The sequence below is a fragment of the Nycticebus coucang genome, chromosome 20, assembly GCF_027406575.1.
Source record: "Nycticebus coucang isolate mNycCou1 chromosome 20, mNycCou1.pri, whole genome shotgun sequence".
NCBI lineage: Eukaryota > Metazoa > Chordata > Mammalia > Primates > Lorisidae > Nycticebus > Nycticebus coucang.
In genome coordinates, this window is record NC_069799.1 from 32,309,490 (window position 1) to 32,336,943 (window position 27,454).

The 27,454-nt window shown below is 40.4% G+C and overlaps 1 protein-coding gene and 1 pseudogene across 2 annotated transcripts; both read left to right on the forward strand.

The window, feature by feature from the left end:
* The first annotated feature begins 313 nt into the window (after positions 1 to 313).
* On the forward strand, positions 314 to 819 carry LOC128572574 (60S ribosomal protein L23a-like; annotated as a pseudogene).
* A 1,149-nt stretch (positions 820 to 1,968) lies between these two features.
* Positions 1,969 to 27,254, forward strand: LOC128572347 (zinc finger protein 107-like). Of its 2 annotated transcripts, none has more exons than XM_053572200.1 (4): positions 1,969 to 2,115; positions 10,585 to 10,711; positions 11,204 to 11,299; positions 22,325 to 27,254. In XM_053572200.1, exons 1-4 carry the CDS (start codon positions 2,113 to 2,115, stop codon positions 26,011 to 26,013), a joined length of 3,915 nt encoding a protein of 1,304 aa, XP_053428175.1. In that variant the 5' UTR covers positions 1,969 to 2,112; the 3' UTR covers positions 26,014 to 27,254. The 2 variants fall into 2 exon arrangements, with proteins under 2 accessions (XP_053428175.1, XP_053428174.1); XM_053572199.1 differs by lacking the exon at positions 1,969 to 2,115 and adding an exon at positions 8,333 to 8,394.
* The last annotated feature ends 200 nt before the right edge of the window (positions 27,255 to 27,454 follow it).

Sequence of the window (27,454 nt, forward strand, 5' to 3'; positions counted from 1 at the left end):
ATGAATTTTAAAGTTATGTAACAAAACTAATTCATTAATTTTTTCAGTGATCAATTATGAGAACAAAACTATTTTTGGATATATTCAGTTAAGTAAACAACGGCAATCAATTTAACCTATTTCTTTATCTTTTCTTTTATATGGCTACTAGAAAATTGGAAAAGACACACATGTCTCTCATTTTATTTCTTCTGGACAGGGTCCTTTAGAGGACTGCCTCCCCTTTCAAAGGTCAGACTTCCTCATCATCAGACTAGAGTTCAGAAAAATTAAACAGAATCTCGACCTTTAAAATAATTTTGCTTTTCACAAGATGGTGAAGGCGAAGAAGGAAGCTCCTGCCCCTCCCAAAGCCAAAGCCAAAACAAAGGAATTGAAGGCCAAAAAGCAGTGCTGAAAGGCAACCACAGATACACAAAAAAGAATATTTGTACATTACCCACATTTTGGTGGCTGAAGATACTGTGGCTCCTCCGGAAGCAGCGCAAATATCCTAGGAAGAGCTCCCCCAGGAGAAACAAGCTTGACCACTGTGCCATCATCAAGTTCTCCCTCACCACTAAGTTCACTATGAAGAAGAGAGAAGAAAACACCACACTTGTGTTCACTGTGGATGTCAAAGGCAACAAACACCAGGTCAAACAGGCTGTGAAGAAGCTCTGTGACATTGCTGTGGTCCAGGTCAATACCCTGACCAGGCCTGATGGAGAGAAGAAGGCATATGTGCCACTGGCTCCTGATTATGATGCTTTGGATGCTGCCCACCAAATTGGGATCATCTATATAGGGTGCAGCTGGATAGTTCTAAACACAGGGTAGACTTAAAGTTCATGTGCAATTTATATAATTAACTATTTTAAATTAAAAATAAAATAGTAATTACATTTAAATTTAAATAGTAAAGTTTTAAGTTTAAATAGGAAAATATTTTAAATTGCACACAAACTTTATGTGCACTGTGTATATAACTTTCACCATAAAAAATACACATATAATTGTTTATATGTTGTTTCCATGAGTGGAAACCCTGTATTTACTGTGTGTATATATAAACACGTACGTATATGTATATAATTAAAATTGATAAATGTATATAATTTATGTTAACGACTCAATACAAATATTCCTCAGGCAGAGCTGTAACCCAGAGATAGCACAAAGCTCTGTGTAAAAAGAGCTACATTGTTCTTTAGCTAAAGCCCACGTTGTAGCTGAGCCCTTCACCCGGGAGGTGCATGGTGTACCCCTAAATTGTGCCTGTGAGTTAAGAGGTCATATGCCACCTCCTGCATGAAGCCTCCTTCAATACTGTCCCCATGACCGGAGACTAGAGGTAATTTCATCCTGCTCTGAACCGTCATGGCCTTTGCTTTTGTGACTCCCAGCGTCCTTAATGTATTAGGTTACTAAGTGACTTATGTGCATGTTTTTAGCTAGACATCAATGTATATTGAAAACGCCTTCAAAGCAAACTCTAACTCCTATTGAAATAAGTGTCCAAGCCTAGCACAGAGTAAACACTAATTAAGTAGTTTTTCATTCCTTTAGTCGAAATTTGTTAAACAGCTACTCTGTGACAAGTAGGGTGTCCCTGGAATGTCGAAATGAATAAAGTCATTGTGCGTGTCCTCAATTAAAAAAAAAAGGCGGGGGGGGTTGGGTGTCACCTGTGGCTCAAGGAGTAGGGCGCCGGCCCCATATACCGCAGGTGGTGAGTTCAAATTCAGACCCGGCCAAAAACTGAAAAAAAAAAAAAAAAAAAGGCGGGGGGGCTGTAGTGAAGAAACTGTTAGCGTTCTTGCCTCTTTCAGTCTCTTGTTGGACGCCATTCCTGTCACTCAAGGTTAGAGAGGTGGGGCCTGAGAACCTGTCCAATCAGGGATGCTCCATAATGAACTGTCCAATCAGATGCACAGCCAGAAAGAAGAAGGCGTCTTCGCGAAGCCGTGGCGGCATTGGTCTCTTCGACTGGGCTCTGATCTGAGCTACCCTCTTCAGCTTTTGCGTGTCCTGGAGAATCCAGGTGTCTCTAGAGCTTCCTCTGTCACCCTGTGACCTGCAGGTGCCGGGAGATTTGTAGAGACGACACCGGGACATCCCAGAAGCTGGGAAATGGTGAGTACAGGAGACTGGGTGTACTGAGAGGGGGAGGGGCGTGGTTGGGGGGCAGAAGTGATTGTAGCCGGACCGGCAATTTCACTTCAGTTTTACCGTCTTCAGAGTGAAGTTTGCCACTGGCACGCTTGGCCCTCAGGCCCTGTGAGCAAAAGGTGGAGTGGGGCAGGCAGCGGGGACTCTGTTGCTGCGGCCCCTTCCCAGATGGGTTAATTAGACCATGGCCCAGAGCTCTCTTTGAGCAGCTGTGTGCCTGGAGCGCCGGGTGTTCCTTCCACGTGGTGACAGTGGAAGGGACCTCAGGAAGAATCTCAGCTGGGTGTGTGGGGCTTGTTCCTGGGAGGAGCTGTAGTCTGTGGGTTCCCCAATCCCTCCATTCTGTTAAAAATAAATTTAGGGCCGGGCAGGGTGGGTCAAGCTGTTGCCAAACCAAAAGTGGATCGGTTGCCTGTAATCCTAGTTAAACACAGAGACAGGAAGTTGATTCGTGAAGAGCAGCGAGAGTAATTTTTTTTTCTTTTTTGGGGGAGGGGGACACAGTCTCACTTTATCGCCCTTGGTAGAGCTCCGTGGCGTCTCAGCTCACAACCTCCAACTCCTGGGCTTAGGCAATTCTCTTGTCTCAACCTCCAGACTAGCTGCGACTACAGGTGCCCACCACAAGGCCCGGATGTTTTTTTGTTGCAGTTGGGCCCGGTCAGGGTTTGAACCCGCCACCCTCGGTATATGGGGCCGGCGCCCTACTCACTAAGGCACAGGCGCCGCCCGAGAGTAATTTTTTTTTTAATGTTTTGTCTATGTAACACAGTTTAAGAATTTGTATAGGGGATAATTTCCAAAGTATACTTATGTGATTAACAGCATGTAGGCAAGTTAAAAATATGTACCAATAAAAAACTAATCAAAGAAAATCATCATCCAAAAAATCATTAAACATGCTATGAACTTGTTCTATAGTGCCTCATTACTTCCTCGGGTTTTTTTTTTTTTCTTTATTCCCTATTTCTGGTTTGGCCTGTTTGACTTACTGATCCTATGTTTTCAAGTGCATTCTCAGTTCACAAATAGCTAAGAAAGGTTGTGGGGGTGTCCATGTCTACCACTTTCTCTACTTTTTTTTTTTTATTATTTATTTATTTTTTTGTAGAGACAGAGTCTCACTTTATCGCCCTCGGTAGATTGCCGTGGCGTTTTATTTATTTATTTTATTTTATATCTATTTTGCACTTTTTGGCCTGGGCCGGTTTTGAACCCGCCAACTCCGTATATGGGGCCGGCGCCCTACTCCTTTGAGCCACAGGCGCTGCCCTCTATTTTTATTTATTTTATTTGCATGTCTATGAAATTGATATCAAATGGAAATAATTTCTCGCTATCCAGTGCGAGGAGGAGATAACCTGAGTGGAAATGGTGGGAAATTAGAAAGACACGCAAGAAATATACTAGTGAAATATATAAAACACACAAGAGGGTAGAGATAGGATGGGGTCAGAAGGTCTGTCTGCAGCCAGCACGGAACTGTGGAAGCAGCTTTTATAAAGTATCTTTAACAAGGTAAATATTAACATCTGGGGTAAGGATTAACGTTAAAGAGGAAAAGGTGTAATAAGGAAAATATGTAGGGGCTATGCGACTTCTGGCAGTTGAAAAGAATGTTAATCTAGGAGGAGAAGTGCCTGGGGGGTTAGGTGGGGGGTTGTTCCCTAAAGGCTTCCCCTGGGTGTGATGGGCTTTGCCACCTCACAGCCCCAGGGCCCCTCACAGCCCCTTCCCACAATAATTGTTACGGTTAACATGGGTTAAATTCACATGCGTGCTGTGCTTTTTTGTTTTATGAAATTTGTGAAACAGTGGGTACATATGAATGGTATGCAATGTATTTTGTAACATAGTAAAAAGCTTGCAAAGTATAACATAAGATTAACTATAAAGGTTTGGATTTAGGTAATGTTAGGTTATTATGAGAATACTTTACACAGGAAGTGTTGGACATTGTGAAAAATGTTATTTGTTGTATTTTTTTGGACTATATCTTGTATACATTTTAACTTATTTTTTGAGACAGAGCCTCAGGATGTTGTCCTGGGTAGAGTGTTGTGGCATCAGACTCCAACTCTTGGGCTTAAGCAATTCACTTACCTCAGTCTCTAAAGTAGCTGGGGACTACAGGCACCTGCCACAGTGCCAGGCTTTTTTTTTTTTTGATTGTCGTTGTCATTGTTGTTTGCTAGGCCCAAAATTTGAACCTACCTTTTCTGCTGCATGTGGCTGGTACCTTAGCTGCTTGAGCTATAGGTGCTGAGCGTTTTCTTTTTTGTTTTATTTTAAATTAATTAATTTTTTTTTTTTTTTTTTTTTTTGCAGTTTTTGGCCGGGGCTGGGTTTGAATCCACCACTTCCAGTATATGGGGCTGGTGCCCCACTCCTTTGAGCCACAGGTGCCACCCCCAGTCCTATTTTTTTGTTTTTGATACAGAGTGATACTATGTCACTCTTGTTAGGGTGCTGTGGTGTCACAGTTCACAACAACCTCAAACTCTTGGGCTTAAGCGATTCTTTTGCCTCAGCCTCCTGAAGAGCCGTGACTACAGGCAACTGCCACAATGCCCAGCTATTTTTTGTTGCAGTTGACATTGTTGTGTAGCTGGCTGGGGCTGGGTTCGAACCCACCACCCTCGGTTTCTGTGTCTGGCACTGTGTTACAGGCGCCGAGCACATTTCAACTTATTTTTAATGAGTTGGTAAGTGTTAGATAAATTGAAGCAGTATATATTTTGATGCTATGGCACTCTACCAAGGGCGACAGGGTGAGACTCTGTCTCTAAAAAAATAAATAAATAAATAAGGTCTTAAAGGACTCAGCCTCTGGGCTTGACCTCTGCTTTTGCATAAAGATTTGGTCCTAAGATTTTTAGTTTCTTTTACAAGCCAATGGCTCAACCAATACTTGAACAAACTTTACACTGCCCTCTCTCATGAGTCCTTGATAGCGCCTATCTTCTGATTATTTTCATTCCATAAACCTTCTTTCATGCTGTCTCTGTGGTGGCTGTCAGTGTCTCGTGAAACTATGTCCAGGAGTTCAAGGAAGTGGCCCTAGACCTGTGTGATGTAAGAGCAGATAAAAATTAGAAATACCAGACGAATACCCCAATTTGAATGTAAAGATTTTAATTTACAAAATGTTGTATGTGTTTTTTTCTGCCTCTTTGAAATATAAGTACATTATTTTACCAGATAAATAATCTTCTTACTGCCTTTTCAAATTCAGGTCAAATTCAGGGCCCAGGACTCATTGCTTTGAAATATAAACAGTCCAGGAGATAGTGACCCTTGTCAGAGTTCCTGTTGTGGTGCAGGACTTCCCGTTAGTGTGCCCTGGCTCCTTGTTTCAAACAAATGAAATAAAAAAAAATGAGATCCCATTTCTAGTAAAAATAGAAAAACTGAGGCAAGAGGATCGCTTGAGCCCCAGTTGCAAATCTTCCATCATGTAGACAAGAGAAGATTTTTCTGTCTTTTGAATATAGTCCAGTACAAACACAAATGGCCTTTCCAAGTATAAGGTGAATTTAGGGTGAACTATATATAACCAATGGTGCTGTCAAGTCTTGTAAGTGAGGACTAATTATGGTGACTTCGTTGATCTTTACAATCTCTGAGATAAATATCACACTTTGTTTTAATTGTGTAATGTGGCAGTTCTTTTTCTGTCTACCATTTAAAAGGCTATTTTGGAATTGGAAATAATTCTCTTTGTAATTATAAAGTATTTTTACATACCATCCAGAGTTACCAGATATGATACAAAACACAGAAGAGTCCCATGGAGTGTTACTCTAGGGGGCGCTTTTCATCTCAGCCTACCTGTCACAGCTCACAATTGTACAGCAAAGTGCATGTGTCCCAAATAATGAAGCCACAATGGTCCGTCTGCCTATTTTCAATATCTATTCTTGAGCAGTTGTAGTACACAGTGTTACAAAAAGTGCCCTTACAGTCACAATACATAGGGAAATGCAAAATTATAGCTCTGTGTTATATCTTTATTTACAAAATAGTTGTTAAAAAATGTCACAAAATAGGCTGGACGTGGTGGCTCACGCCTGTAATCTTAGCACTCCAGGAGGCGGAGGTAGGTGGATTGATTGAGCTCATGAGTTTAAGACCAGCCTGAACAAAACATGAGATCCCATTTCTAGTAAAAATAGAAAAACTGAGGCAAGAGGATCGCTTGAGCCCCAGTTGCAAATTGCTGTGAGCTATGATGCCACCACACTCTATCCAGGGCAACAGCTTGAGTCTCTGTCTCAAAAATTTCACAAAACATTTATAAAGTATTCTGTATGGCTTGGCCACCTCTATTGTAAAATTGAAATTATTAGACTTGCAACTGATCCAGAGAGTATGAGGCTACAAACTCAAGCTGGATCACATATGTGCATGGAGTACACTTAAGGAATTTCCACTTCCCCGTTTCTCATTTTCCCTACTTCCCATGTATGCACACAGGGCCTGAGCTGCATCCACATGTGACCAAGGCTCAAATTTGCAGTTTGCAATTTTCAGTTCAGGTTTTTATTCAGTATTTCTTCCTTCTGTCAGCTCTAGAAACTTTAAAGGGTCAGCATAGAATGCTATGTTTCTTTCTTTTTTTTTTTTTTTTTAATTTGGCCGGGGCTGGGTTTGAACCCGCCACCTCCGGCATGTGGGACCGGCGCCCTACCCGCTGAGCCACAGGCGCCGCCCAGAATGCTATGTTTCAAGATTGTGGTGGCTGGTCTTCCCTGGAAAAAGAGGATTTATGTTATTACAAAAGTGCTGGGCAAAAATAAATAAGTAAATGCTGCTGGCCAGTGAGGTGGCTTGCACCTGTAATGCTCACACTGTGGGAGGCCGAAGGCTGTGGATTGCTTGAGGTCAGGAATTCAAGACCAACCTCAGCAAGAGCCAGACCCTGTCTCTGGCCTCTGTAGTCCCAACTACTCAGGAGGCTGAGAGAAGAAGATCGTTTGAGCTCAGGAGTTGGAGGTTGCTATGGTGGCCAAGGCACTCTGCAGAGGGTGACACAGTGAGACTCTCTCAAAAAAATTAAAGTGTTGAGCAGAAGTGACTCTATGTTGTGTTTACTTTCCCAGGTGAGTGTTACTGTAATCTAGGAGAAGTAACACCAGCAATATGTGAAATTGTGAAAGAAACCACTTCATACACCCACTTAAAACCAGCAAAATCTGAGGCAAACACAAGGTTTACAAATCATTTGAAACCAAACTCAACATACAGGAGTTGTTGGAGGAAAATGCAGTTTATTCAGGAGCAACACGGGGAGATGGCTGAATAATGTTGGAAAGACCACCTCATGTTCCTCAGCTGACCAAAAGGTGGTGAAAGGGGAAAGGAGCTTGGTAAACTATGTGCAGGAGCTTTCTATGTGTAGGTCTTCCTGGCTTGTTATAAAGGTTTCTTGCCATCTGGCAGTCTGCTGGACGACTATAGAACTGGAGGTTAAGTGCTCAGCATTTTCCTTCACCAGTAGTTCTGCCATCTTGATTCTTTGGTTAATTGCTAAACACCCATTCCTGAAATTCTTAAACAAGTACATACATAGCCATTGTAAAAAAAAAAAAAAATGTGACTATTTGCTTCAGGATAGAGTAATTGCTGCTCTTGCAGGATCTCATACTTAGAGGGGCCCAGGATACGGAATACCTTGTGTGGGTAATAAAGCCTGGGAGGCAATACTTACCTGAGTGGTTCTCAGCCCAGGCTTCCAGGTAGGATTCCATGGCCAGTTTGAAGAAATGCATCATCTGTGATTCCACCTTCCCACAGATTCTATTAGTCTGGGTTGTGTCATCCACATGGTTTTAATTATTACCCCCATGTAATGCTAAGGTTAGGCTAGTGTCAAGCATGAGAGTTTAAAATGTGTTGAGCCTTTTCTTTGAACAGAGGTCACAGGGCATACCCTGCTTGTGCTTCATGGGGACAGGACTGCACCACCAACATTCCATTGCCATAGCTGAAATTGCTAGCAGGGGTGAGCACCTGAGGGCAAGAAATATGAAAGTCACACTTTGGTCTTTATGTGAAAGCTCCTTGTTCCTGACTGTCTCCTGTAGTAAAGAATAGGAAAGGGTATATATATATGTATGTATATATATATATTTCTTTTGCTTCAAGGTTTCTCTGCCTGTGGATGTGGTGGGAGCAGGTGAAGGGCTTGTGCTGATGCCTTCAAAGCCATGTTATCAAGATGCAGGTGGAACATATATCTGGGTAATCTCACCTGAGAAGGAAATCAAGGGCAGGAAAGGAAAGAGAAAGAACGGGTTGCTTCTCAGCTAAATGTGTCCTAACACAGGGCTGTGACTGTCTTTTCTCCTGTAATATCTCACGTTTCAAAGTGGGAAATCTTTTCTACTTGTGATGTTCTTGCCTAATGAGCTTGTTTCAAATACTCTTTTGCCCTTTTCTTGTAATAGTGAAAAGCCTCTGAGAAATCCTCCTCCTTCCCTCCGTATACAGCAGTGTCTGCTCTCCATTCTCTCCATCCAAATTCCCATGTGCCCTGGAGAATTTTCATCACAAATTTATAAAAGTTTATAAAAGTTATGTCCCATAATTCTGCAAATGTTCCCTTGTGCCTATTTTAAATGGAAATAAGTGTATCCCTGTATTACCCGGTGTGGATGATGTTGGGTCATTGGACATTAGCAAAGCAGGGGACTACATACTGCTCAGTTTCAGTCCAGAAGCCCCCTCGGTGCTGTGTAAAATAAGGTGACACATGCAGTTTACAGAAGATGGCATGAACAGCCTAAAGTAACTCAAGGTTCTCAAAATCAGAATTATTAGAAAAGCCTTTCTTTCTCGGATGCTAAAGAAGAGTTTTTAAAGATAGCATTAGAGATTAGAAGATCCGGCAGATCTTCAGCGTGTTTTTTTTTTTTTTTTTTTTGACAGTCTCAAGGCGTCACCCTTGTTGTCACAGCTCAGAGTAACCACCAACTCTTGGGCTTAAGCGATTCTCTTGCCTCATCCTCCCAAGTAGTTGGGACTGCAGGCGCCTCCCACAATGCCTGGCTAATTTTTGGTTGTAGTTGTCATTGTTGTTTAGCAGATCCAGGCTGGATTTGAACCCACCAGCTCCGGTGTGTGTGGCTGGCACTCTCGCTGCTGAGCTACAGGCGGCAAGCCTATACTTTCAACTTTGAAAAACTTTTTTTAAAGTTGTTTTTACTTTGCTAAGACATTTCCATTCCACATTTACCAAGCCTCACATATACCCTTGTAAGATGCACCACAGGTGTGATCCTTTCAATGCCCCTCCCTCTACCCACAGAAAATGGCAGGAGGGCTATGTCAACTAATGTGATGAAAATATGTCAAATGGTCTATGAACCAAGTGTATGGTGCCCCATGATCATATTGAATCATATTAAATCAGCTATGATTTAATAATAAATAAATAAATAAATAAAAATAATGTGTTTCAAACACATTCTTCATACAGGTGAACACACAAAAAAAAATAAAGTGGTTTTTATCACAATATGATTAAGTATGTTGGGGAGAGTATCAAATCACATACACCTTCTGAGATTCTCTTTTTATACCTTGTTTGGAAAATAAAGGCTCTAATGGTTGTTTACTGGATCAACATTCAACTGGGATAAATCCAGTCTTGCGTTTGATAAAATATTATCATGGGACAGAAATATTGGCATCCCTGTTGAGCTTGCTGGAAATTCAGAAATAAAGCTTCACCTAATATCTTCTGAATAAAAAACTGCATTTGAGGCTTGGCGCCCATAGCACAGTCACATGTACCAAGACTGGATGATCCATGCCCGGCCCAGGCCAGCTAAACAACAGTGACAACTACAAGAAGAAAATAGCTGGGCCTTGTGGTGGGTGCCTGGAGTCCCAGCTACTTGGGAAGCTGAGGCAAGGGAATTGCTGAAGCCCGAAAGGTAGAGGTTACTGTGAGCTGTGACACCATTGCACTCTACCGAGGGTGACATAGTAAAACTATTTCTCAAAAAACCCCACAGAAAACTGCATTTGACAAGATCTCCAGTTCGTGCTTGCACACGTTAAAATCTTAGGGCTTCCATTTACCTCACCATGATATTTTCAGGTAAGAAATACACACAGCTTATAGTGAATGATGTGAGTAGGCGCAAGAATCCACGTGCCTGTAGTGGTGGCCTTATTTTTGCATTGTAAAGCCAAAAGCACAGCATCTACACTTGGGGTTGTGGATATTATCCCATCTTTCCTCAGTGTTAGAGAGCACATGAGTGACTATTTCTCTGCTATACTTATCACCTAATACCATTCAGTCATGTAAGTCAAAAGAAGTTCTCACCCACGCATTTATGTAAAAATGAAATTAAATCTTCCATGGCATCATGATACATATTGTTTTTTTTAGATTTCTTGTTTTTTTTTTTTTTTTTTCAGGAACTGTTGACATTCAGAGATGTGTCTATAGAATTCTCTATGGATGAGTGGGACTGCCTGGACCCTGCTCAGCAGAATTTGTATCGGGATGTCATGTTAGAGACCTACAGACACCTGGTCTTCCTTGGTGAGGATAACTTACATACACATTTCTTAACTGTATACTAAGCATTTCAGATTGTTTCTCTGTAGGTGGGTTTGGGGAGATTCTTCTTTGACTGCATTAGTTTCAGATTGTTGATTCTAAGGAAACCATAAGTTCTTGGTATAGAAAAGAAAATATTTCAGATGTTATTTTAGCATTAATCTTAGCCTTTCTTGAGCTGATAAATATCCTTCCCTACATTGATGGTAATTTCAAAAATGTAGAGAATTGTTTAGAATTGTTGCCCATACCTTTAAGTCTAGTTTCTAGCCCCAAATTTTATTTCCATAGTACTGGGTAGTGGAGCATTCTAAATGCTTTTAAAATATTGTAAAGTTTCTGTCAGAAACCTATTTTTAGATTATTCTCTTAGGATCTCTAAAATGTTGTGTTCTCTACTCTAGGATGGTTCTAGATTGTTACCTGGTGAAGCCCAGTAAATGTCATGTTATCTTTTTTTTTCTAATGAAACAGGGTTTGCTGTCTCTAAGCCGGATCTCATCACCTGTCTGGAGCAAAGGAAAGAACCCTGGAAGGTGAAGACTCACCAGACAGTGGTCAAACACCCAGGTAGGTTGGAGTGAATGAAGCAGATAACCCTGGTCAGAGGTCCAAAGTTGAAGGAGGAAACCACACAATGCAATGTGATTAGGGAAGCTCAGCTTAATTGGAAATGAGTTCTGGGAAGCCTGGGTTTCTTTCCCTTGTTACATAAAGGCAATTTTGTTCTTTTTTTTCATGTTTCTTAAGTTTATTTTCTCATTGAGACAAAGGCTCACTGTGTTGCCATCAGACCAGCGTGCCATGGCATCAGCGTAGCACAGAGCAATCTTAACCATCTTGGTTCAAGTGATTTTTCAGTCTCAGCCTCTCAAGTATCTGGCAGTACAGGTTTCTGCACAAGGCTTGGCTAATGTTTTTACAGTTTTTTGGTAGAATCATAGTCTTTGTCTTGCTCAGGCTTGTCTCAAACTCACAAACTCAAGCAATCCTCTTACCTTGGCCTCTCAGGTGCTAGGCTTCCACATGTGAGCCACCATGCCTGGCCCTATTTTTGTTTTTAATTTTTTTAAATTTGTTAGAAACAGAGTCTCACTTTGTCAGCCTGGGTGGAGTTCCATGGTGTCATAACTCACAGCAACCTCAAACTTTTTGGCTCAAGGGATCCTCTTTCTTCAGCCTCCCAAGTAGCTGTGACTACAGGTACCTACTACAATGACTGGCTAGACTGGCTAGTTTTTCTTTTTTTTTTTTTTTTGTAGAGACAGAGTCTAACTTTATGGCCCTCGGTAGAGTGCCGTGGCCTCACACAGCTCACAGCAACCTCCAACTCCTGGGGCTTAAGCGATTCTCTTGCCTCAGCCTCCCCAGTAGCTGGGACTACAGGCGCCCGCCACAACGCCCGGCTATTCTTTGGTTGCAGTTTGGCCGGGGCCGGGTTTTAACCCGCCACCCTCGGTATATGGGGCTGGTGCCTTACCGACTGAGCCACAGGGGCCGCCCTAGTTTTTCTTTTTAAGAGAGGTAGTCTTGCTGTTGCTTGGTCTGGACCCCCACTGGTTAAGCTCAAGCAGTCCACCTGCCTTGCCCTTCCGAGTGCTAGGATTATAGGTAACTCGCCTTTTCTTTTTAGTTTTTAGGAGGAGTTTAGTTTTCAGTGATGTTCTTTCTAGTTTATAGTGAAAAGAAAGAACTTTCTACGGCTTATCCAGGACTGCAAAATCTGCCTGCTGTTTAGTTGATTTTCAGAACATAAAAATATTAGTGTATTTTTGAGGATCTCTGAAACATTTTTAAAAAATTTCTTTAGGCTCAGTGCCTATACCTGAAGTGGCTAAGGAGGTAGCCACAGACACCAGAGCTGGCACGTTGGAATCCAGTCCAGTCCTGCCAAACAACAATGGCAACTACAACCAACAAATAGCTGGATGGTGTGGTGGCGCCTGTGGCTGAAAGGAGTAGGGCGCCGACCCCATTTGCTGGAGTTGGCGGGTTCAAACCTAGCCCCAGCCAAAAACTGCAAAAAATAAATAAATAAATAAATAAATAAATAAATAGCTAGGCGTTTTGGTGGACACATGTAGTCCCAGCTACTTGGAAGGCTAAGGCAAGAGAATCACTTAAGCCCAGGAGTTGGAGGTTGCTATGAGCTGTGATGCCATGACACTCTACCCAGGACAACAGCTTGAGTCTCTGTCACACACACACACAAAAATTTTTTTTCCTTTAAGCAGGCATGGTGGCTCTCTTCTATAGTCCTAGCACTCTTGGAGGATGTAGTGAGATGATCTTTTGAGTTTAGGAGTATAAGACAAGCTTGAACAAGAGTGATATCCTTTCACTACTAAAAATAAAAAAAAATAGCTAGGCTATTTGGCGGTTGCCTGTAGTCCCAGCTACTTGGGGGACTGAGGCAGAAGGTTGACTTCAACCTAGGAGCTTGAGGTTGTTGTGAGTTAGGCTGATGCTATGGCATTTTAATCTGGGCAACAGAATTAAATTGTGCCTCAAAACAATTTCTTTTTTTCTTTAGCATAGTGGTTGTCAACCTTCCTATTGTGACGATTTATTTTCATTGTTGAAAACGGGTCTCGACCCACAGGTTGAGAACCTCTGCCTTAGCATCCTGTTTAAAATGTGAGAGTGAGCAGTTAACACTAGTATTTGGGTCAGGCATCTCAAGACACTTCAAATAAATGGCATACGTCTTCTACTTTGTAGTTTTTGATTCAATGAATGTTTCAAATAAGATTGTGGAGAAAGTATAGTCAGTAAATTTTATTAGAGCACTTAAGAATTTCCCCCAAATATAAAGAAAAAGCTCATGTAATTTAACTTCAACACTTTCTTTTTGTTTTTTTTTTTTTTTGTAGAGACAGAGTCTCACTGTACCGCCCTCGGGTAGAGTGCCGTGGCGTCACACGGCTCACAGCAACCTCTTAACTCTTGGGCTTACACGATTCTCTTGCCTCAGCCTCCCGAGCAGCTGAGACTACAGGCGCCCGCCACAACGCCCGGCTATTTTTTGGTTGCAGTTTGGCCGGGGCTGGGTTTGAACCCGCCACCCTCGGCATATGGGGCTGGCACCCTACTCACTGAGCCACAGGCGCCGCCCACTTCAACACTTTCTTTACATGAACTATTATAAATAATTTGTGTATGCTCTAATTTCTCAACTTTATTTTATTTTATTTTATTGAGACAGAGTGTCAAGCTGTTGCCCTCGGTAGAGTGCGGTGGCATTATAGCTCACAGCAACCATGATCTCTTGTTCTTAAGGGATTTTCTTGGTTTAGCCCCCCAATTAGCTGGGACTACAGGCACCCACCACATCACCGGGCTATTTTTTGTTTGTAGTTGTCGTTGTTTGGCAGGCTGGGGCCAGATTGGAACCTGACAGCTCTGGTTTATGTTTCTGGTGCCCTATCCACTGTGCTACATACAGGCGCTCAGCCCCATTTCTCAACTTTTTTTTTTTTTTAAACAGAGCCTCAAGCTGTTGCCCTGGGTAGAGTACCATGGCATCATAGCTCATAGCAACCTCCAACTCCTAGGCTTACGTGATTCTCTTGTCTCAACCTCCCAAGTAGCTAGCACTAAAGGTCCCTGGCATAACACCCAGCTATTTTTTGGTTGTAGTTGTCATTGTTGTTTGGCAGGCCAAGGCTGGATTCGAACCTGCCACCTCTGGTATTTGTGGCTGGTGCCTTAGCTGCTTGAGCTACAGGTGCTGAGCCTCAATTTCTCAACTTTAATATAGTTAAAAGTATCTACTCCATACATTTCTTATGTATACTATGTCATTGGGGAGTTACAGTATTCCCGAGCATATATTAAATTCTCTCTTGTTACAAAATTACTCATAAACTTTTCTCAGAAACTCCTAAAGTTTCTCAGTCTATCACCCTGGGTTGAGTTCAGAGGCGTTGTAGATCACAGCAACAACAAAGTCTTGGGTACAATTGATCCTCTCTTTTCAGCCTCCCCAGTAGGCGGGACTAGAGGCATCTGCCAGAGTGCCTGGGTAGTTTTTCTATTTTTAGTAGAGAAGGGGTCTTGATCTTTCTCAGGCTGGTCTTGAATGCCTCAGCTCAGGTGATCCACCTGCCTTGGCCTCCTAAAGTGATTAAGATTACAGATATGGGCCACCATACCTGTCATAAATAACCCTTATTTTATAACTATCTCTTGCTTAGGTTATGCTTATCAGGATTGTATTATGCACACACACACACATGCAGAAACACAATAGACCTTTGTAAGTTGACCACTCAAGGGATTGGAAAAATCGTGTCAACACACTTTGGTGGTTAGCATGAGGAACTTGGCCTAGTGTACTGATACGTACTTGTGGTGCATGCCCAGTCTGTGTACATTAGGTGAACTTGGGAAGGTGTTCAATGTAGGGAGGTGGTCTATATATATATATATATATACTATATACAGACAAAATATGGTGTCTGTATATATGTACATATACACACAAATAGATATATAAACATATATTCACACACAAAAAGAAGTGCCAAGGTCTTCAGGCCTGTCTCCTTTGTCATGAGTAAGTATCTCCCTTCAGGTCTCTGAATGGTTATGACCAGCCCAAGATCATGGCTTGGAGAAGTTGGAGATGCCCCCATAATCTCTTCAGCATTCTCAGTGGGGCTTGGTGCTTGTAGCACAGTGGTTATGGCACTGGGCACATACACCAAGGCTGGTGGGTTCACAACCACCCCAGGCCAGCTAAACAAGCATTAATAATAGCCAGGCATTGTGGCGGGTGCCTGTTGTCCCAGCTACTTCGCAGGCTGAGGCAACAGAATCACTGAAGCCCAAGAGGTGGAGGTTGCTGTGAGCTATGACAACATAGTACTCTACCTAGCACAACATAGTGAGACTCTGTCCCCCGACCAAATAAAAAGAAACAAAATTCTCAGTGGAGAATTTTATTTTAGTGTTCATTCTGAGTAGGATGTATGATATTTTGTTGTGATTTCGCTTTAGATTTCTTCAGTATTTACTAATTTTGAACACCCTTTCTAATGCTTGTTGGCTATTTCTATATCTTCTCTGAGAAATGTCAATTCAATCCTTTGTCACTTTTTCATTTCTTTTTTTTTAAGAGACAGAGTGTCACTTTCTCACCCTAGGTATAGTGCTGTGGCATCACAGCTCACAGCAACCTCCAGCTCTTAGGCTTAGGTGATTCTCTTGCTTCAGCCTCCCGAGTAGCTGGGACTACAGGCACCTGCCACAATGCCTGGCTATTTTGTTGTTGTTGTTTTTGTTGCAGTGTAGCTGGGGCCAGATTCGAAACCACCACCCTCAGTATATGGGGCTGGCGTCCTACTCACTGAGACACAGGCACTGCCCTTTCATTTTTTTTTTTCTTTTTATTGAGACAGAGTCTCACTGTTGCCCTTGGTAGAGTGCTGTGTCACCATAGTTCACAGCAACCTCAAACTCCTGGGATAAAGCGACTATTTTGCTTCAGCCTCCCAAGAACCTGGGAGTACAGTTTCCCACGACAATATCCAACTATTTTTTAGTGAGGAGGTCTCACACTTGCTTAGGCTCTTCACAAACTCTACTGGCCTCAAGCAATCCTCCAGCCTCATCCTTTAAGAGTGCTAGGATTATCATGGAAGAAGCCCAAGTGCCCATCGACCCACGAATGGACTAGCAAATTGTGGTAGATGTATACCATGGAATATTATGCAGCCTTAAAGAATGATGGAGACTTTACCTCTTTCATGTTTACATGGATGGAGCTGGAACATATTCTTCTTAGCAAAGTATCTCAGGAATGGAAGAAAAAGTATCCAGTGTACTCAGCCCTACTATGAAGCTAATTTATAGCTTTCACATGAAGGCTATAACCCAACTATAGCACAAGACTATGGAGAAAGGGCCAAGGAAGGGGACGGGAGGGGGGAGGTTAGGGTAGAGGAAGGGTAATGGGTGGGGCCACACCTATGGTGCATTTTAGAATGGGTACAGGCAAAACTTCCTAAATGCAGAATACAAATGTCTACATACAATAACTAAGAACATGCCGTGAAGGCTAGTTGAACAGTTTGATGAGAATATTTCAGTTGTATATAAAACCAGCAGATTGTACCCTTTGATTGCACTAACATACACAACTATGATTTAACAATAAAAAAAAAAAAAAAAATAGAATGCTAGGATTACAGCCCTGAGTCACCATGCCCAGCCTTATTTTACTACTTTTGACTAGAGAGTTCTGTCATGTTTGTTAGGTCTAAGTAATACAGTATGTTCAAGTTGTCTGTTATTAATCTTTTTTCTAATCTTTCAATTGATTATTAAAAATGGTGTCTTATGTAGGGGTATATGGCACACCTCCTGGGTGAAGGACACAACTATAAGTGGCACTTTGGCTAACAAATGCAAACATTGTAACCTAATTGTTTAATTTTTTTTGAGACAGAGTCTCAAACTATTGACCTGGGTAGAGTGAGGTCGTGTCTTAGCTCACAGCAACCTCCCAACTCTTGGGCTCAAGTGATTCTTTTGCCACAGTTATTCTGTTTGTTTCTTTGTGTTTTTTTTTTTTAGACACAGCCTCGAGCTATCACACTGGATAGGGTGCTGTGGCATCACAACTCATAGCAATCTCTAACTCCTGGGCTCAAGTGCTTCTCCTGCCTCCACCTCCCCGGTAGCTGGGACTACAGGCACCTGCCACAACCCCCGGCTATTCTTTGGTTGCAGCCATCTTGTTGTTTGGTAGGCCCAGGCTAGATTCGAACACACCAACTCAGGTGTATGGGGCTGGTGCCTTAGCCAATTGAGCCACAGGCGCTGAGCCCAGTTATTCTGTTTTTATAGAGATGAGGGTGTCTTTCAGCTCAGGCTTGTCTGGAACACATGAGCTCAAGCTATCCTCCCTCCCAGAGTAGTATGATTATAGGTGTGAGCCACTGTGCCCGGCGTGTGATCTAATTGTTTGTACCCTTATATTAATCTGAAATTTTAAAAAAGAGTGAAAAACAGACCTAGGGTCTAAAATTTAAAATGACCACATGGCTGTTTCTTCCTTTGCTTTTCCCAGGATTTATTTCTTATGTTTGGGATCAATGATGTTATACATACTTGTTTATATTATACAAGATATATAATACACCTAAATAAGGTTTGTGAGTAAATGTAGTAGATAGTAAGGATTCTTTGTAAAGGGACCTTTTCTATTACTACTACATTTTTCTCTTGTCTGTTTAGGCCACAAGTGTATATTGTCCGATATAATTATAGCTACTTCATTCACTTTGAGTTACTATTTGCTTGGCATTCATATTTTTTGTCTTTTTACTTTTAGCCTATTTGAGTCCATAAAGCTACAAGGAGCTTTCTCTAGATCTAATTTTGTAGAAACTCATTTATTGTAAGTCTATTCAGCCATATCATCTTTTTAGATTATTGAGTTAATTACATTCAATATAAATGAGTTAAGTTCCTTTTACTTTATTTCTTCTAGATATTTTCTCCTCATTTCTTCTCTTGCTGCCTTCATTTCTGTTTTATTGATTTTTGTAATTACCCTGATTGCTTTCTTAGTTTACTTCACACGAATTCTATAGATATTTTCTTTCTGAACACCTTGAAGAATGAAAATTATAAAAAGTTCTTAAGGATATAACAATATTAATATTATTCAGACTCACATCAAGCTAACTTCAATAGAATGCAAAAAAATATAACCCTTTATATTCCTTATTTTGTTATTCTGTGGGTTTTTTGTTTTTTTTTTTGTCAGAGTCTCAGTCTGTGTGCCTGAGTAGAGTGCTGTGGTGTTGTCATAGCTCACAGCAACCTCAAACTCTTGGATTGAAGATATCGTCTTGCTTCAGTCTCTCCAATAGCTGGAAGTACAGCCACCTGCCATAATGCCTGGCTAGTTTGTTTTGTTTTGTTTTGTTTTTTGAGACAGAATCTCACTTTTCTCACCCTCATTAGAGTGTCTGGTGTCGTAACTCACAGCAACCTACAACTCTTGGGCTGAAGTGATTCTCTTGCCTCAAGTCCCTAGTAGCTGGGACTACAGGTGCTAGCCACAGTGCCCGGCTATTTTAGAAATGAGGTCTCTGTCTGGCTTAGGCTGGTGTGGAACCTGGGAGCTCAGAAAATCACCTGCCTTGACATCCCAACTGCTAGAATTACGGATGTGAGCCACGTCGCCCAGCCTTTCTTTCAACTTAGTGATGTCACCAATTTTATCTTGTTACATTGAACACCTATACCATTACCAGAAGTTTCATGTTAAGATTCTGTTTTTATCTTTAAATTTTAAAGCATGATTAAAAGAGCTTTCTAGTCTCGGTGCCCAGCTCAGTGGCTAGGGCATCAGGCACATACACTGGAGCTGGTAGGTTTGAATCCATTCCCAACCTGCCAAACAACAACAACTACAACCAAAACATAGCCTGCTGTTGTGGCAGGCACCTGTAGTCCCAGCTTCTTGGGAAGCTAAGGCAGGAGAATCACTTAAGCCCAAGAGTTTGAGGTTACTATGAGCTGTTATGCCATGGCACTCTACCCAGGGCGACAGCTGTAGACTTTGTCTCAAAAAAACAAAAAATAGGGTGGCACCTATTTTTTGGTGGCTCAGTGGGTAGGGTGCTGGCCCCATAAACCGAGGGTGGTGGGTACAAACCCGGCCCTGGCCAAACTGTAATGAAAAAATATCTGGGCATTGTGGCAGGTGCCTCAATTCTCTCTGAGGTAAAGAGAATCGCCTAAGCCCAGGACTTGGAGGTTGCTGTGAACTATGTGACGCCACAGCTCTCTACCGAGGGCAATAATGTGAGACTCTGTCTCTACAAAAAAATAAAAAATAAATAAATAAAAATAAAAGTGCTTTCCGCTCTGCCATTATACGAATACCACATTTTACATAAATGTACTTAGTTTTTGTTTCTTTTTTTCAGATTTACTTATTTTTACCTAATGTAGCATTGTTCTCAAGCACAATATCATTTTCAATGAAACGGGCTTCCTTTGATATTTCCTCCTTGGCAGATTTTAGCATTCATTTATCTTTTTTTTTTTTATTTTTTTATTAAATCATAACTGTATACAATGATATGATTATGGGGCATCATACACTCACTTCATAAACCATTTGACACATTTTTATCACAGTGGTTAACATAGCCTTTCCGGCGTTATCTCAGTTACTGTGCCAAAACATTTACATTCTACATTTACCAAATTTCGCAAATACCCCTGTAATATGCACCACAGGTGTGATCCCACCGATTCCCCTCCCTCTACCCACCCTCCCATTTCCCACTTCCCCCTATTGTTAAGTTGTAGCTGGGTTATAGCTTTCATGTGAGAGTCCCAAATTAGTTTCATAGTAGGGCTGTGTACATTGGGTACTTTTTCTTCCATTCTTGGGATACTTTACTAAGAAGAATATGTTCCAGCTCCATCCATGTAAACATGAAAGAGGTAAAGTCTCCATCTTTCTTTAAGGCTGCATAGTAGCATTCATTTATCTTGATAAATGTTTGTTTTCTTCTTTATCTTGAAGGGATGTTTTGCTGGATACAGTGTATATGTTCTGAAATTTTTGTTCTTTCAGCACTTTGACTATATCATCCAACTCTTTTTTGATAGGGTAGGTATGTGTTGAAAAATCCAATAGTGATCTCAGAAGAGTGTGCTTAGAGATGACACATCTGTTTCCTTTCATGGCTTTCAGGATACTCTTGTGTGGCTTTCAAATCTTTGATCTTCATGTGTCTTTTTATGGGTCTCTTTGTGTTTCTCCTAGCTGAAATCTGGTGAGCTTGATATTCTGTATTTTTTCTCCTACCTTTGGAAATTTCTCAGTTTTTTTCACTGTGTTCTTCAAGTTAGGAATTTCTATCTTTTTAAATTTCATCTTTTTTGTTGATATCTCCATTTTTATGAGTTGACTTATTTGTTTGTATCATTCCCATTTCACCCATTTAACATCATGGAGATAAAACTCTTAGGTAATGTAGACATCTCTATTTTTTATGGTTGATTCTACATTATTTATCTTGTTTCTTCGTTTCTTTGTTTCTATGTCTCCCTTTTATTTTTTACATGTTCTAAACTTAAATTGACTTCTGAGGATCACAAAAGGCCCCTTTCTTTTCTTTTCTTTTTTTTTTTTTTTGACAGAGTCTCACTTCGTTACCCTTGGTAGGGTTCTATGGCATCAGAGCTCACAGCAAATCAAACTCTTGGGCTTAAGGGATTCTCCCACCCCAGCCTCAAAGGTAGCAGGGACTACAGGTGCCCACCACAATGCCGGGCTACTATTTGTTGTAGTTGTCATTGTTGTTAAGCTGGCCCAGGCTGGGTTCAAACCAGCCAGCCTCGGTGTCTGTGGCTGGCACTGTAACCCCTGTGCTATGGGTACAAAACCACATAAGGCAGCTTTCACAAAACCCATCATGTGGCTTTACCTTACAAGACTCTGACACAAATTATACTAAAGGCTTGAGGCAGTTCAGTATACATTCTGAAATTGTTTTGCCTGTGGAGTTGTGTGGCTATTTTCTAGCTGAAGCATTTTCTCCACACTTCTTCCTAAGACCTTGTCATCACTTGGTAGACCTGAATCTGTCTGTTGTCTTGGAATCTCTCTGGTGCTGTAACAATATTTTACCTTTGGTTTCGGCTCCCCCAGTCAGTTTTATAAAAACTGCACCATTCATGGGTGGTGCCTGTGTCTCAAATGAGTAGGGCGCTGGTCCCATATGCCAGAAGTGGCGGGTTCAAACCTCTGCCAAAAACTGCAAAAAAAAAAAAAAAGAAAGAAAAAAGAAAGAAACAAAAAACTACACCATTCCCTTCAGCCCTCTCCCTCTTAGGAGACATAACCTATCTTTAGAAAAGTCCTCAAAAGCCAGTAGAGTTAATGCAGGTCTCTATTTTTCTTTTGAGGAAAAAGTTACTTTTATATGGACAATACTGTTTTCAGATGGAGGAATGTCTATGGTCTATAAGTAGAACGAACTTTTCTTCCTATATTTTGCACCTTTTGTCATTATCATTTTTTTCTTATTTGATTTTATATTGTTATATATTTTTGAGACAGAGTGTCTTTCACCACAGATAGAGTGATGTGGTATTATAGTTAACAGCAACTTCAACCTCCTGGGCTCAAGATACTCTCTCCTCAGGTTCCTGAGTTGCTGGGACTACACCTGTCTGCCACTCGCCCCACTAATTTTTTCTATTTGTGGTATAAACAGGGTTTCACTCTGGCTCAGACTGCGCTCAAATGCCTGTGTTGAATCCACCCTCTCACTCTTTCAGAGTGCAAGGTTTACAGACATGAACCACTGCACCTGACATGTATATGCCACTTCACATTGTGCTCACCTGGTGGGCTGAAAATTCTCACTTCATTTATATAATCCCTAAAATGCAGTATATATTTCTTCCTTACATGTATCTCAAAAGTTACTGTGTTGTCCTATGTCATCTTGCTACTGTGCTGGGCATAATTTTACAGACAGAATTTGTAATGTATATTTATTCAATTGTGATGAAACGCAATGACATAATTTTGTATTTTTAAATTTCTTTCAGTTATATCTAATCATTCTACCCAGAGCAACTCACAAGTGCTGGGTATGAATATTCTATTACCAGAGATAATCCAAAGAAGATATGAAAATGATAGCCCTGAGAATTTCAACTCAATAAAAGACTGGGATAGGGCGTGTGAGTATAAGCAGCAGAAAGTATGTTCCAATGGACTAGATGGAAGTGTAACAGCTATGCATGGTAAAACCTACGAATGCAGTAAACGTTTCAAACTTGTCAGAAAATTATCAGATGTAAATAGACATAAGATGATACATACTGGGGAGGTAACGTTGAAATGTAAAAAATATGGGAAAGCCTTAAAACTATGCTCAAACCTTGGTAAACATAACATAACCCATTTTATGGAAAAGCAGTACAAATGTAAAGAATGTGGCAAAGTCTTTAAATCTTGCTCAAGACTGTCTAAGCACAGGGAACTTCATAATGCAGAGAAAATCTCCCATTGTGAGAATGATAAGTGTCTTAGCCAAAGCTCAAAATATTCTAACCATGAGACAATTTATAACCTAGTGAAACCCTATAAATGTGAAGAATTTGGCAAATCCTTTAACACTTCCTCATGTTTCTCTGTACATAAAAGAATACATTCTGTGAAGAAATCCTATAAATGTCAGGAATGTGGAAAAGCCTTTAATCATTGCTCACAACTTTTTATACATAAAATAATTCATTCTGGAAAGAAACCTTTCAAATGTGAAGAATGTGGGAAATTATTTAACAGTTCCTCACATCTGTCTATACATAAAAGAATTCATTCTGGAGAGAAACCCTACAAATGTGAAGAATGTGACAAAGCCTTTAGCGATTCCTCAATCCTTTCTGCACATAAAAGAATTCATTCTGGAGAAAAACCCTACAAATGTGAAGAATGTGGAAAAGCCTTTAACCAGCACTCACACCTATCTGCACATCAAAGAATTCATTCTGGGGAGAAACCCTACAAATGTGACGGTTGTGGAAAAGCCTTTAAGAATTCCTCAACACTTTCTACACATAAAAGAATTCATTCTGGAGAGAAACCTTACAAATGTGAAGAATGTGGCAAAAGCTTTAACCAGTACTCACACCTTTCTGCACATCAAAGAATTCATTCTGGGGAGATACCCTACAAATGTGAAGGGTGTAGAAAAGCCTTTAACAATTCCTCAACCCTTTCTACACATAAAAGAATTTATTCTGGACAGAAACCCTACAAATGTGAAGAATGTGGAAAAGCCTTTAACCAACACTCACATCTATCTGCACATCAAAGAATTCATTCTGGGGAGAAACCCTACAAATGTGAAGAATGTGGAAAAGCCTTTAACGATTCCTCAAACCTTACTAGACATAAGAGAATTCATTCTGGAGAGAAACCCTGCAAATGTGAAGAATGTGGAAAAACCTTTAACCAGTACTCACACCTTTCTGCACATAAAAGAATTCATTCTGGAGAGAAACCCTACAAATGTAAAGAATGTGGAAAAGCCTTTAACGATTCCTCAAACCTTTCTAGACATAAGAGAATTCATTCTGGAGAGAAACCATGCAAATGTGAAGAATGTGGCAAAACCTTTAACCAGTACTCACAACTTTCTGGACATAAAAGAATTCATTCTCGAAAGAAACCCTACAAATGTGAAGAATGTGGGAAAGCCTTTAACAATTCCTCAACCCTCTCTGCACATAAAAGAATTCATTCTGGAGAGAAACCCTACACATGTGAAAAATGTGGCAAAGCCTTTAACTGTTACTCAGCATTATCTAAACATAAGAGAATTCATTCTGGAGAGAAACCCTACAAATGTGAAGAATGTGGCAAAACCTTTAACCAATACTCAAACCTTTCTAGACATAAAACAATTCATTCTGGAGAGAAACCCTATAAATGTGAAGAATGTGGAAAAGCCTTTAACAATTCCTCAACACTTTCTACACATAAAAGAAATCATTCTGGAGAGAAACCCTACAAATGTGAAGAATGTGGCAAAGCCTTCAACTGGTACTCAGCCTTATCTAAACATAAGAGAATTCATTCTGGAGAGAAACCCTACAAATGTGAAGAATGTGGAAAAGCCTTTAACAATTCCTCACACCTTTCTAGACATAAGAGAATTCATTCTGGAGAGAAACCCTACAAATGTGAAGAATGTGACAAAGCCTTTAGGGATTCCTCAACCCATTCTACACATAAAAGAATTCATTCTGGAGAAAAACCCGACAAATGTGAAGAATGTGGAAAAGCCTTCAACTGGTACTCAGCCTTATCTAAACATAAGAGAATTCATTCTGGGGAGATACCCTACAAATGTGAAGGTTGTGGAAAAGCATTTAACAATTCCGCAACCCTTTCTGCACATAAAAGAATTCATTCTGGAGAGAAACCCTACAAATGTGAAGAATGTGGAAAAGCCTTTAAGGATTCCTCAACGCTTTCCGCACATAAAAGAATTCATTCTGGTGAGAAACCCTACAGATGTGAAGAATGCGGCAAAGCCTTTAACTGGTACTCAGCCTTATCTAAACATAAGAGAATTCATTCTGGAGAGAAACCCTACAAATGTGAAGAATTTGGCAAAACCTTTAACCAGTACTCACACCTTTCTGCACATAAAGAATTCATTCTGGAGAGAAACCCTGCAAATGTGAAGAATGTGGAAAAGCCTTTAATGATTCCTCAACCCTTTCTGCGCATAAAAGAATTCATTCTGGAGAGAAACTCTACACATGTGAAAAATGTGGCAAAGCCTTTAACTGTTACTCAGCCTTATCTAAACATAAGAGAATTCATTCTGGAGAGAAAGCCTACAGATGTGAAGAATGTGGCAAAACCTTTAACCAGTACTCAAACCTTTCTAGACATAAAAGACTTCATTCTGGAGAGAAACTTTACAAATGGGAATACTGTGGCAAAGCCTTTAACCAGTTCTCACACCTTTCTGCACATAAAAGAATTCATTCTGGGGAGAAACCCTACAAATGTGAAGAATGTGACAAAGCCTTTAATGATTCCTCAACCTTTTCAGCACATAAAAGAATTCATTCTGGAGAGAAACTTTACAAATGTGAAGAATGTGGCAAAGCCTTTAACAAGTACTCACACCTTTCTATACATAAAAGAATTCATTCTGGGGAGAAACCATACAAATGTGAAGAATGTGGCAAAGCCTTTAACCAGTACTTATCCCTTTCTGTACATAAAAGAATTCATTCTGGAGAGAATCCTTGTAAATGTGATGAATGTGGAAAAGCCTTTAACAAGTACTCACACCTTTCTATACATAAAAGAATTCATTCTGGGGAATTCATTCTACAAATGTGAAGAATGTGGAAAAGCCTTTAACCAGTACTTGTCCCTTTATGTACATAAAAGAATTCATTCTGGAGAGAATTCCTGTAAATGTGATGAATGTGGAAAAGCCTTTAAGCAGTATTCACACCTTTCTATACATAAAAGAATTCATTATGGAGAGAAACCCTACAAATGTGAAGAATGTGGAAATGCCTTTAATTGTTACTCAACCTTTTCTAGATATAAGAGAATTCATTCTGGAGAGAAACAGTACAAATTTGAAGAATGTGGTAAATCCTTTAACCAGTACTCACACCTTTCCACACATAAAATAATTCTTTCTGGGGAGAAACTATACAAATGTGAAGAATCTGGAAAAGACTTTAATGATTTCTGACACCTTTCTAGACATAAGAGAATTCATTCTGGAGATAAACCCTCCAAAGGTGAAGAGCGACAAAGCCTTTAACCAATATTCACACGTTTCTGCACATAAAAGAATTCATTCTGGGAAGAAACACTACAAATGTGAAGAATGTGGCAAAGCCTGTATCTGGTCCTCAACCCTTTCTGTAAATAAAAGAATTCATTCTGGAGAGAAACCCTACAAATTGAATAACGTGGAAAAGCCTTCAACTATTCCTCAACCCTTTCTGTACATAAAAGAATTCATTCTGGCTAGAAATCCTATATCCTATGAATGGCAACAATGTTACAAATTCTTTAACGAGTACTAACACCTTTCTATACATAAAACAAATTCATTCTGGAGAGAAACATTACAAACATGAATAGTGTGGCTTTAAGCCAGAAATCACAGTTTTCTGTACACAGTAGAATTCATCCTGACCAGAAAGGCTATAAATGTGAAGAAGGTGACAAGGGTTTAACTTCTGCTCAAAGCTTTCTGTATGCAGTTTATGACAGGGAAAACTACAACTGTGAAGACAGTGTCGAATCTTATCAACAGGATACACACATTCCAGTACAGAACAGATTCGTACAGATATTCTACAATTGTGAAAAATATGACAATGTCTTTAAATATTTCTCATACTTTTGTAATCGTAATTCATATGAAAGAAATTCTCTACAAATGTCAGTGATGTCTTAAAGTTGTGTTTATCCTGCTTGGTAGGGCTAGAGAGAGACAGGGGAAGATCATTCTAAGGCATCCCTTGTCCATAATGAGAAAAAATAAAGTTACCAGAGTGGGCTGTCAAGAAAGAAAAGCATTTCAGGAAGGCTTTCTAAAACTGAACTGATGTTTCCTTTACAAAAATGACTCTCGAGGTAGACAGGCACCAGTGTGGTGATATGGCCAAGGCCAGAAAAGTGGGTCTTCGCAGCATGCATACAAGTAAGGTGACAGTAGCCTCAAGGGACCCATTTTCATAAACACAGTAAAATTTCCCTTGTATCACAGTTTACAGACATAAACTGCTTTATAGGGATAGAAATGGGAGGACTCTCCATTTGGAAATTCCCCCCCCCTTCCAGTAAAAATAGTAAATGTATTACCCCAACCACCACTTAACATAGATTTGGAAAATTATCTTGAAAATTATTTGGAAATCTCACTAACCCAGGGTGTTCTCCACTTGATAAGGTAGATGTCTCCCTTCTCTGGAGTGTACTGTGCTTTAATAAAATTTGACCTTTTACTCACTTGTACCTACTTGTTCTGCTCATTTGTTCCACTGTCTTGGTACCAGTAACTATGCTTAGTCACCTGGAACCAAAAACCAGGGAACATGCACTTGACATCTGTTCCCCATATGTGACATTTTAGTGCCAAAATGGAAAGTGTACATTTTCAGCAAGATAAGGAACATTAG

What these genes read in the sequence shown, in the direction of transcription:
- LOC128572347 (XM_053572199.1), top strand. Translation starts at nt 8,347, where the DNA reads ATGCCTTCAAAGCCATGTTATCAAGATGCAGGTGGAACATATATCTGG. An exon ending in CAGGTGGAACATATATCTGG is followed by an intron (nt 8,395 to 10,584) that starts GTAATCTCACCT and finishes TTTTTTTTTCAG; the next exon opens with GAACTGTTGACATTCAGAGA. An exon ending in CAGACACCTGGTCTTCCTTG is followed by an intron (nt 10,712 to 11,203) that starts GTGAGGATAACT and finishes CTAATGAAACAG; the next exon opens with GGTTTGCTGTCTCTAAGCCG.